The 12489-nt window shown below is 37.9% G+C and overlaps 1 protein-coding gene across 1 annotated transcript; it reads left to right on the top strand.

The window, feature by feature from the left end:
* Window positions 1-6723: 6723 nt before the first annotated feature.
* LOC140857945 (F-box protein At2g26160-like) lies at window positions 6724-7947 on the top strand. Its single transcript, XM_073257357.1, has one exon. The coding sequence runs from the start codon at window positions 6724-6726 to the stop codon at window positions 7945-7947; it is 1224 nt and encodes a 407-aa protein (XP_073113458.1).
* The last annotated feature ends 4542 nt before the right edge of the window (window positions 7948-12489 follow it).

Below are 12489 nucleotides of genomic sequence, written 5' to 3'. Positions count from 1 at the left end.
AACTAGAGACGAAAAAGTGTCGTTTGACTCTTTGACTTGGGACCAAAGGATGTGAGCATCTATTATGAAAGAGAAGTGTGGCTTGAGGCATCTTGTGGTGGTGAAGAGAAACGAAGTTCAGAGAGAGAGAGAACATGAGCATCTACTATGAAAGAAAAGTGTTGTTTGAGGCATCTTGTGTTGGTGAAGAGAAACAAGGTACAGAGAGAGAGAGAGAGAGAGAGAGACAGAGAGAGAGAGCGCGCGCGCAAAGGATGTGACTATGTGAGCACCTATTATGAAAGAGAAGTGTGGTTTGAGGCACCTTCTGGTGGTGAAGAGACAAAGTTCAGAGAGAGATGGGAGAAGAAGAGAGGATGGAAAAGAAGAAGAGCGAGAGAGAGAGAGAGGGAAAAATATTTTTTCTTGGTACTCATGTCGAATTTCAATTCCCTTGCATTAAGCTTTCCTGGGACTTCTCTCTGGACTACTTTCTTTTGGTGGACACAGTAAAAGCTGCATTCTAAGATTCACGGACTTAGCATCAAAATTCATGCCATCGATCCGTTTAGTAGTATTGATCGATATGAATCCATATCAGATCGGATTGGTATGAATCGATATGGAAAGAAAATAAATCAGAAGGAGAACAAGAGAGAAAGATAGAGAAATAGAAAGAAAGGGAGGAAGAAAGAAAAAAAAAGAAAGTAAATGTCATAGAAAAAATTGTCGGACCGTCTCTGACTGACCGCCATGATCATCGGACGGCGTAGTCCACGCACACATATCACGGGCGTAAACAAGGGCGATATTCTTATTTCATGGGGTTTTTAAAAAATTCAAAACAAAGTGAAGCTAGCAAATTCATTACCAGCTTCATTGTATTTGAATTTTTTTTTAAATCAAAAATAGTAAAGCGGGCATTCAGTTTGCTGGCTTCATTTAAGTGAAATCGGCTCATTATTCATCATCCTTAAAAAAAAAAAAGATAATGAAAGAATAGGGGCGGCAGCTTTTGTTCCGCGGCTGCAGCTCCACTCCCATGATTTCTGCTATCCGATCCCGACGGCCATCTGGCAAGCTCCATTGACCCCTCAACGGTTACAATTCCCTTCGATACGTTGCTTCTCCCCTCTCTTTTTCTTTTTTACTTATTTAAAAGTCCTATCGCACGATGATCGATCCGTGGAGCCTTCTATGACCCTCCAGTAGCTGAGCGCATTAATGTCAGCCTCCGACGGTATCTAGTCTCTCTTTCTCTCTTCTTTTCTCTCATTCTCTCTTTGACGCCTGTGTGTACTGCTTTTCAAACCGGAGCCGTTTTGATTCTTCACTGATCCGATTCGGTGCACCCGAGCCATCTAATTTACAATGATTTTGAAAATCTTGCCACATCATCTATTGCAGTAGATCTGTTCCTCGGTGGACGTAACCCAGATTTTGTAAGAACCACGCTTAATACTTGGTGAGCCGTGTCAGTTTTATATTTTTTTTTAATCATTTATTCAGTTGTTCTTGAATTGTAATAAATTGTGGCCTTGATTCCATTGCATAGGCTCACCAATCCCATGAAATGTTTCACGAGCTTGTGACCATATTAACTCCGCTAAATAGGCAGGGATGCCCTTAGTTGTGTGCTTGCCCTTAATATCCAAGACATTTTGATCGTTTTGTGACCATTTTTCTAAATTGTTGCATGCAAACACCTATTGTACTCAAATTTGTTTTTTCCCTTTTTTAAAAGAGTTTTCGAACTCCAATTTTTTATGAATGTTTTTGCCCGTCGATAATTATGTTAAATATATCTAATATGCGACCTGTATACCTGAGGTTGCACTAAGTTTTACACTTAGAATACTTATCATGATTACTTTGTTGAAAAAAAAAAAAAAAACAAAATGCATATAATGAGATTAGACACAGGATATCATGGGATTTGAGGGTCAGCATGGCTTACCAATAACTATTAAAAAAAGCCAAGGTTTGAAAGCGAATTAAATCAAGTACGTACCGATGCTTTTGTACTATATTAATTAATAGGTCTTTCTTGCTATCTCCTTTGCTTCAACAAATGGTTAATTCTACATGGATATTGGTCTATGTTCACAGAGTTAAGCTTGGTAGGCAGGATTGTTGCCCCTCGGCTAATGACTCATCTGGCAAGCATTTTCTACTATCAAATATAACAAAAACATATCACCTTTACAAGCAATCAAAGCTAATTGGTTTGTACCATATATATCAAAGAATGATCGCATTAACATGCGAAAATCCAAGTAATACTCACAGAACTAGATAGTTTACTACCTTTTCTATAATTAAAAAAGAAGAAAAGAAAGGAAAAGAAAGCAGTTCATTGCAGTATATATACATCATCTGAATCTTGGTGGGTCACTGTGCACTGCGCAGATTGAGGAAAATATAACCTCTGCTGCTCTATCATTTGAACCACCCAATTACTTACCCAACTTTGCAGGGAGTGTCCTCCACTCACCACCCACAAGCTGTTCTCATTGAAGGAGTGTTAAGAGTTTTGTCGGACGTGGCCTGTCCTTCTCCGAGCACAGGAAGAAGACACCCTAAGGAGAGAGACTCCTCCTTGGCTTGCACACAAGCTGACTCGCGTGGCAGAGGGGTCTGTTGCTGGAGCTTTTAAGCACCTTGCGCTTTGGCCCGGCTGGGCCCTCACCACCACTAACGGCAACCCTCCCTTATCCACAGCGTACGTAGAAACAGAAAGGTGGCAATAATGATAGTGTCCTTCCTACAGCAAAAGGCATCTCTTACACCCTTGAGAATTGTGTCTCCATTAGATGCCTTCTCCTCGTCCTCATGTTCCAGCATCATCTAACTTGTACCATGCATTTGTGTTGTGTGTTTTGTTTGGAGTTGGGTTCACCAGAATTGAACCTCAGGGGGATGTGGTGCCGGTTTTGAGTTGGAATAGTGCCTACAAAGATTATCCTATTATTTGTCTGAAAATTTCATCTTAAAAATAGTATAATTTATGATTTACTAAAAAATTACAACTAACTAAGAAGTATTATCCAGATTTCAGGACTCTATATAGATACTAAAGTTCTGACCGGTATGTACCCACTATCTAAGTAGATATGCGTTTATACAGTTCTCATATCGATGTTAGGTTATATGGTCAAAAAATTCGAATAATATATTTCAGTTAGTTATTTTTGATAAGATCTTACATCGTGACAACTTCATTTTTCGCTTAGTTTGATTTCCAACAGTTTATTCTTGGCATCAACACTCCTTTATTTCTTATAACCAGCGACATTGCAATAGGTTTATATTAAAAGCTAGAATTTATCGTAGAAATATGGTTTTAGTTTAGTTGATTAGTTTATGGTTTGAAACCTTGGATATCTTTATCCGTTTTAAAATTCATTTTGGGGTAAAATATATATAGCTGATAGTTGCTTTGAAATCTGAGGCGAGTCCTCGTTCACTGAAGGGATTGTCTACACCATTCAGTAATGCTGCCTCTTTACTGTAAATACATTATCTTATTTAATATAAGGGTGGTATAAACTCCCACTTCAATCAAAAAAAAAAAAAATGCTGCCTCTTTACCCAAAAAAAAAAAAAAAAAAAAGGTAAAAAGTAATGCTACCTAACGAGAAAGAAGTTTACTTATCTGCAAACTTGTACCAGAAGATGAACAATTTCTAGAAACAGGTTTCTATGGATTCTAACATGAAGGCATAAGAAGATGTAATAGTCTATTCATTGGTTGTCATCGCTTGTAGAAAGGTGTATGACATGTGAGCAGTAGAACATTATCTTGTGTCGTTTGAAATTGGATAGCTCCATTATCAAATTCTTAGAAGAAGTTTTGCAATTTACGGGGCCCACTAACAACCAATTTTTGGCTTGAGACGGGCATGCATTGTGATTGCTTGCATTCGCTAAGGATGAGGGAAATTATACTCTTAAGCGTCAGTTTGGATATTCCGGCAAATTCTGTAGGAATTAAAACCTTTTGACCCATCTAATTTGTATTTTCGAGGAGTCTGTACAAACCCAGTCCAGATTTGAGTCTTTGGGATGTAAGATTTTTAGTCTTTGAACTGTATTAAGTTTTTTTTTTTTTTTTTTTTTTTTTTTTTTTTTTTTTTTTTTTTTTTTTGAGTTGGATGGTATTTGGTTAACACAGTATTAGGGGTGCAATCAGGTTGAGTTGAATTGAGTAGTTAAAAGTTTGAGTTTGACTCAATTTAAAATTTTTAGATTTGAAATACGATCAGAGATCAATCGAGCATTAATATTTAAATTCAAGCTTAATTTGATAAAAAATAGATAAAACTCGAGATCGTCTCGACTCAACTCAAACATCAATCTATCCATACTCGAATTTGAATTTGAACTCGAAATTGAATCTTAACCTATTATATATATATATATATATATATATATATATATATATATATATATATATATATATATATATATATATTATTATCGAGTTCGAATTGAGCTCGAATAACAAGATACTTATTTTAAAAACTTACGAATCTATTCGATTTATATATATATATAATATATATATATATATATATATATATATATATAAGTATCTTGTTATTCGAGCTCAATTCGAACTCGATAATAATCAAGTCAAGTCAAATTTGGACTCAAATTGAACTCAAATAGCTTGCAAGTAGCTCAATTTATTTTCACCTCTATATATAGTCATGCTTAAATCGACAATGCAATCCACAAATTCTATAAGATTTTATCTTGTATGAATATTTAAATGGACCCTAAAAGGGATCCTAGAAGTGGTTTTTGCCTTCAAGCCTTCTGCTGGCGATCGTATCATCATGGCCAGCCCTAGGCCGGCTAAATTGTTCGTGCTTGCTATGCTGGGACATGACAAATAGACCATGATAAGTGGGGGAAGAATATTTCTTCCCTTTGATTCCATCAAAAAAAAGACAAATGGAACATGGTGCACTTGTACTTCCTGGGCCACTTATGTGTTGTGTAAAGGCAATGAGAGCGATTTAGTGTGTGATGTAGGACCACCTGTTGGGCTTACGATAATTACGACACCTGTGGCCCAGGACAAATTTCGTTGGTGGTATCTAGCGGAGTCTTGTGGTGATTTGTTGCTAGTTTCCAGATGTTACAAACAAGATCTTCCTCGCAAGAGGGGCACAAAACTCGAAAGATTTGAGCTCAAGTTGGATCAATCGAGCGAAAAGGTGAAGCTGGTTGAGGTGAAGAGCTGGGGTGATTTTTCTCTCTCCCTGGGCAAAGGAATTCCTAGATGGGAAGGAAATTGCATCTATTTTACTGCAAGTTATTTTGGAGCTTGCGATGTAAACAAATTGAAGATGTGAAGTTGTAGCCATAGAATTATAATTTAGTTGAACACTTTGATGATGCTTTTGGTGCGTTCAGCTTAGGGGAAGGTAGAATCAGAACACTTCTAGATGCTGCGATAACTGTCAATTTATCTGGCCTCCTTCTGTATGGTTTGCTTCCCATGCTTATTAACGAACAGAATATGATGCAGGTAATCTGAGAACGTCGAGATTCATTGCCAAGTCTCGATTCTGTTAAGATTATAGTTTTACTTGATCTATTTAGAATATTCTGTAAGAATTAGGCCTATGATACCATATCCAGCCGGTATCTTTTAAAAGTCTGCCAAAGTTCCAACCTAAATTTTGGTCTTCAGATTTGTTGGTCTCTAGAAAGAAAGAGGATCCGTGGAGATATTTTTTTTTCCTTTTCATAGGATTCAGGTTGGAAGATGTGGGGTTGATAAGGACCGTGCTCAAATGAGCTTCCAATTTCACACGAGCTTCCAATTTCACAGATTCAGCAAAAAATTCAGCTCCAATCTTATTGGATTATCCAAACAGATCTATATTTACGGTTACTCTTGTTGAAATAGAAATAGTTAAAATGTGGCCTAGTTATATTAGAATCTATAGAGTTCAAGGATTATTAAGCCAAATGTAGCTAGATCATTTCAAAACTATGTACGAGTTTACTCATCCGATTCATACCACCATATATATATATATATAGGTCACCTGAAAAACTAGTGTTCCAGATGCCCCTTTGTGTCTCTCGGAGGGTATCCTTTACGAGGCCTCCCTATTTATGATAAAGAGAGAAAAGAGAGGGGCACCTTTTTGGTTCTGGAGGAGCTTGTCCTGTTAGTTGTGGCTGAGTATAATTGCATGAATCTATAGAGAGAAACAAAGTTAAAAGATAAAAGTAATCTTAACATGCTAAGTGGATGCACGTAGTTCTATCAATCCTATAGTTAGGATGAACTGCATCAGTTTTAAAAGGACACAATAACCATTTTTCTAATAATAAATGCATGTCCACCTTGCCCCTATCACACCCAAATTCCCACTCGATTTACATAGCGGGCTTGGGCTTTAGTTTGGTTGCCCAGGTTACGATAGCGTGTCAGATAAGCTGGGCTTCAATCGCACTCAGCTGGTCCGGCCCAAAGTCTTCTCGTGTTCATAAAAATTTCTACGCTAAAACTCCTACGGGTCTCCTAAAATTTGTTGGATTCAAATTCTGACACCATCCAAATCCTAAAGCAATTCTACAACCTGCCATCCAAATCCCAAAGCAAGTCCACAACCTGCCCTCGTTTTATTATGTAGTGGTTGCCTTCAAGTTCCTACTACCTGCACCACCCTACGTAGGAGAAAGAAAAAGAAGAAGAAGAAGAAGAAGAAGAAGCAAAGTATGGCTCAATGGATCATGCTTCCGGCAGACTTGGTGCAGATCATTGCCGAGTTCCTGACCGAAGACATCAGAGAATATATTCGCTTCCGTGCCGTGTGCAAGCCATGGCGTGCGGTCACCGTAGACCTGCGCACCATGCCATCTCTTCCTCCCCAGCTTCCATGGCTGATGCTGAGCTCCGACGAAGCCTTCACCAACACCCGATCCTTCTACCGCCTCTCCGACCGATCGATCCTCAACTTTCACTTGCCTGAATTGGCCGGCAAAAGGATCGTCGGCTCTGCCGATGGCTGGCTGCTTTCAGTCGGTGCCCCATCAACAATCTCTCTCTTTAATCCTCTAACAAGGGCGCAAATTCAACTCCCCCCACTGAGAATGATTCCACAATTACTTCAGTCCCTAGTGGAGGAGGCCGACGCCGAGAACGTCGACATCGAAGAAGCCCAGGAAGATCAAGGAGAGGAAGCTGTAAGGAGATATTTCATGGACTCGGATCATGCAAAAGACTTGCTTATAAGCAAAGCTATCATCATACATTCCGACAACATGAATGATTGTGTCATCGTCATGATGTTGTCTTGTTTAGGCAAGCTGGTGTTTGCTAGACCAGGAGATATCGAGTGGACCACGCCTGACCAGAGATTTTACTGCACCGATATTTTATGGCACCAAGGCCAGCTCTATGCTGTAGGCATGGGTGGAGCAGTTGGTGTATGTGAGCTCAACCCTAACTTTGAGATTACAAAGATTACAGACCGGATTGATTCCTCCTGTTGGTGTTATTTGGTGGAGTTTGGTGGAGATCTGTTGGTAGTTTTCAGGTATCCTCAACTCGAATCAGATACTTACCTTCGTAGACAATATACAACAACAGGATTTGAGGTTTTTAAGTTGGATCGATCAAGCGAGGAGGCAAGGCCGGTCGAGTTGAAGAGCTTGGGTGACCATATCCTGTTCTTGGGCAAGAATAGCTCGTTTGCTTTATCGACCAAGGATTTTCCTGGATGGAAAGGGAACTGCATCTATTTTACTGCTAGTTATTTTAACATTATCTATCGTTTCGCTGATGACTATATTATTGAATATCGCCAAAAAGGTCAAGATTTTGGTGTATTCGATTTAGATGATGGAAAAGTCAAACCTTTTCCATGGCCATGCCATGCCGATAGCTCTCAGTTCGTTTGGCCACCTCCCATGTGGTTTCAACCGAACCCTCTTGATTAGTGGAGAGAAGAAAGCGTGCAAGAGGTTTGGAAGATTATGTTTAGCTTATGCTGCTAATCATCTTTTCGATTTTTTTTTTATTTTTTTTTTCTTTTTTTGTGAACTCGGTTCAAGATTTATTCTATTGTGGAGTAGATGCTTCTCCCAGAGAAAATTATGATTCTACAGATGAAAATAATTTAAGAAAAGTTCCTCTGGTGCAAGAGATGAAAAAAAATGTAAAGGAAAAGTTTCCAATGATGCTGATAATTAATGCAACGCTGTGTAATTAATTTTTGTTTTCGTAATTTGACAACAAAGTATGTGTCAATATTTTCTCTTTTTTTTTTTGGTCAAATAATATTTTTTGTTATGTGTTCAATTTATGATTCCATGAATATATGCCATTCTTTTGTGCTTGTTTTCTAGCCATCTGCTCAATGTTACCTTTTGCCTGGTTTAGGCATAAAACAAGGTTCGTTCACTCGGCAGTAAGGCAGGCACCAAGGAAGAAATTAAATAAGGTTGCTAAGAAGAAGAACGCTTGTCCATCATTCAATTCAATCTTGGTTTTATGCATCTTTGATGCAGTAAAAACATTTTAAAGTAGGTTGAACCTCCAGATCCACGGAAAAGTCTTAGTTTTAATGTGGAAGCTTGGCTGAAGTAGCACAGCTGGTGTTGATGTCATATTAAATTCGTTGTAGTCTTGTATGAAGATGTGAGAGTTCCATGCAGTACTCTTCTTGCTGCTTTCTATCAAGAAAGAAGAAATTATTTTCAGAAATTACTTCCCCGAGATGGTTGTGGTTGTTTTTATCCTGGCAACTCCCTTGGTGGTTGCCAACCATCCCTGACATGATCAACTGCTCTTTGTCCAAATAACTTAATTTTTTTAGAAAATTTATGCCACCAAAAAGTAACCCATATATATATATATATATATATATATATATAACGGAATCTTTTCAACGGAAAAGCCTCCATATGATACGTGGAGTATTAAAAAAAAAAAAAAAATAGAACCACACATTCTAGCATATAAGAAAAAAATTAAAAATAAAAATTTCACGTACGAAAAAGATGAACTCCCGATGAAATTCGTCTCCTTCATGTTCGATCAAGAGAAAAATTTCAATCTCGATTGAACTTCAATAATGATCTTAGACTCGAGGCTATAAAGTCTCCGATCATCTCCCTCAAATCCTCCAACCAATCGTCAGTGAAAATATAAGATCAGAGGGCTTTTCGTAAGCTTTTTGGGTAAGCCACCTTCACTAGATCTAAGGTATGTCCTCCTCTCTTTTTCAAACCCCCCGTGACTTTTGATGGCCGGATTTAGCCATCGGTGACATTCTTTTCTTCCTCCTCTATTTTTTATTTTTTTTCTATTTTCTGATCGAGACTCCATTATATCCCACAAAAGGGATTTGAAGAGGGGGAGGCCGGAGATCCGCGATCGAGGGAGGTGGGCCGTGGATCCGCCCGGAGAAGCCAGAGTCAGAACCAGATTTAGAACTCGAGGTGGAGGCGGAGCTGTCTTCGTCGGTGGCAGTGAGGCCATGGAATATGAGGATGAGAGGAAAGCAAGAAAGAAGGGGGTTCGTTGGAGAGAGGGAGGGAAGATGGAAAGCAACTGGGGGTTGTGGGGGAGGAACAGGGTGAGGCAGAGCAGCGGGATAATGATCGGCACCTTGATCTATTGCCACACCATCTCCATCTGCTCTGTGATGTCATCTTGAGCCCCCAGGAATGCCTCCGAGAGCAGCGCCATTGTGACGGTCCAACCCATGCCAGAATCCCAGCCAAAGCCCAAACAAAACAAAAAAAAAATGAAGAAGACTCCTGCAGGGAGTCTTCTTCTCCCGACCGGCTCCTAATCGGAGTCGGAAACCTCATCAGAGAGGAGTCAAACTCCTCTCCTCTGGTTCTATTTAAAGGGGAGACCCTTCTCTCTTCTTTCTACCAAAGAATTTCGGGACAAAACGGCGGCAATCGCCAGAAAATCCATCGCGGAAGACCATCCCTGTGCCGTCCAATTTCTCATCGGAAAAGCCTCGCCGGCATCGGAGATAAGCTTCCTCCCCTTCCTCTCTTCTCTCCCTTTCTTCTCGTGCCGATGTGCACGCTCGCCGGTGATCGAAGTCGTCGGATTTTGTTACGGAAGAACCTTCCTTTTTGTCATTTTTCCGTCGCCGGTGGTCACCGCCGACCACCAGTTTGGTCCCCCTCTTGCCGCCGGATCGCCTCTCCTCCTGTCGACGGCCGCCCCACGCCGGCTGCGCCGCCGGCCGGCCAACCAATGAGGGGATTAAAGATCCCCTGTTTCGGTCAAAACAAGCCCACGGGAAGAAAAAAAGAAAAAGAAGAAGAAGAAGGAAAAGAAAAAGAAAAAGAAAAGAAAAAGAAGGAAAAAAAAAGAAAAAGGAAAGAAAAAAGAAAAAGAAAAAAAAAGGGGAAAAAGAAGCAAAAAAATAATATAATAATAATATAATAATAATAAATAAGATTTTCTCTCCTCTCTCTTTCGTGAAGAAAAAGAAAAAAAAGAAAGAAAAGAAAAAAAAATAAAATTAATTAATAAATAATGATATAAATAAAGAAATATGAGAAAGAGAATTTCTCTCTCTTCCCTCTCTCTCTTCAGCCTGAACTAGTATTTTCTCTCTCTAGAATTAGATTTTCTTTCTCTAGAATCCTCCCTTTAGATTATTTCTCTCTCCTAAGATTTTCTAAAATTTTGAGAAGAATGATGATGAATTTAAATGATCCTAGTGATGGATGTTTGATCTGTGATCGTCGGACGGTACACCGACATCCACTTTGATCAGATCAGGTATTTTTAAGATTTTAATTTTTATAATTTTATTAAATTATCCATATGATAATCTTAGCATGATTTGATCTGATCAATCAGATTTGTTGAATCATATTGTCTGAAGAATTCAAGATGAGTTTTCTCTCTCTAAAATATTCTCTCTCTTGATTGATTCTCTCTCTAAAAAGGTTACTAAATAAAAAAAAAATTTATAGTCCTGATCTGATTCTAATGAAGAACCCTGATCCATGGTTGCCAGACAGCGTACTGGCACCCACCTTAATTAGACCATGAATCTTTAGATTTGATCATCCATGATTTCGATCTAGCCATGACTTGATTTGATCATGTTGATTTTACCAATCGAGATATTGGATAAATCATAATGTTGGATTGTATCACCTGATCAATTCGAATTGTACCTCATGAATTCTCTCTCCTCTAATTATCTCTCTCCACTTGATTTTTATGAAATCGATGAAGAAACCTCGATCCTATCACTTCTTATCCGATTTGATCTGATAGTCAAACTTTGGATCATTTAGATCCTAATTAAATTTTGATTAGATAAAATTAGATGATCGGATCCAATCTAAACTGTTGAAATATAGTATTCGTATTCTTTTTAATTATTGAAATTGATTCTATATAAGATTGTGGATATTTGATCATGGGATATCACGATATGATCTACGAACAGAATTTTTGAAAAAAAAATTTATAGAATTATGTGGGTTTATTGGAATGCATTTGAGGTAAGTAATGTTTCACTTTTTCTAGATTTATCGGCAAATTATAATGTATTTTTCTGACATGATTTGTGAAAGATGCATGAATTGAATGAATGGTATTTTGTTATGAAAATATCTTATTTGAAATGTTATGATGAAACATGATTGAACATATTGATTTCATGATGCATTATATTGATTGATTTCGACACTACATGATTATATATTTTATTATCGAAATTAGAATATGAAATATGATTTATGAAGAATTATGATATAAAAAACATTATGAATTGACAACCTGACTATGTAAAGGACCCCGCCAATGAGGGCATATACGTTGGCAATTGATTGTCCTGAGGGTTTATATCGCCAGCGAGACCAGCGACATATCACCAGAGAGACCAGTGATAAATCGCCAGCGAGACCAGCAGTTCCAAAGGATATGGCTGCCAGATGATTCGCAGCCTACCGCAAGCAGATACGCGGTATTATGACCCTACCACAGGAAAAATATGGTCATAGCTCATGGTTGACGAAAAGAATTGAAGAACAAAAGAAATTGAAATCTAGAAAGAAACTTGAATTTTCGAAAAAAAAATGAATTTGGCATAAATTATATTGCATAATTGAAATTGATTTCGAATTAATGAACTATATATGCTTATTTTCTATAAATGATTATTTACTTATATGCCTGATGAAATCTGTTGAGAAGTGATCATTGCTTACTGGGCTATCTAGCTCATTACCTCCTATTTTACTATTTTTACAGATGTTGAGGAATTAAGATAATACAAGATATGAATGGAAAAGTGATCAGAAGCAGAATCTCTATACTTTTATTTTCGGTTGAAAGTCTTATTGAATTTGATGTACGGACTATGAATCATTATTGAATTTATTGAGACATTAAAGAAAAAAATTTAGGTCGTTATATTTAAATTATTGACTAATTATTCCGCTGTTGTTTTAAGATAACATGATAAGATGCCTTGCATGCTTATGGGAAGA

This window comes from Elaeis guineensis, chromosome 5 (assembly GCF_000442705.2).
Source record: "Elaeis guineensis isolate ETL-2024a chromosome 5, EG11, whole genome shotgun sequence".
NCBI lineage: Eukaryota > Viridiplantae > Streptophyta > Magnoliopsida > Arecales > Arecaceae > Elaeis > Elaeis guineensis.
This window is presented reverse-complemented; position numbering and strand designations above follow the sequence as displayed.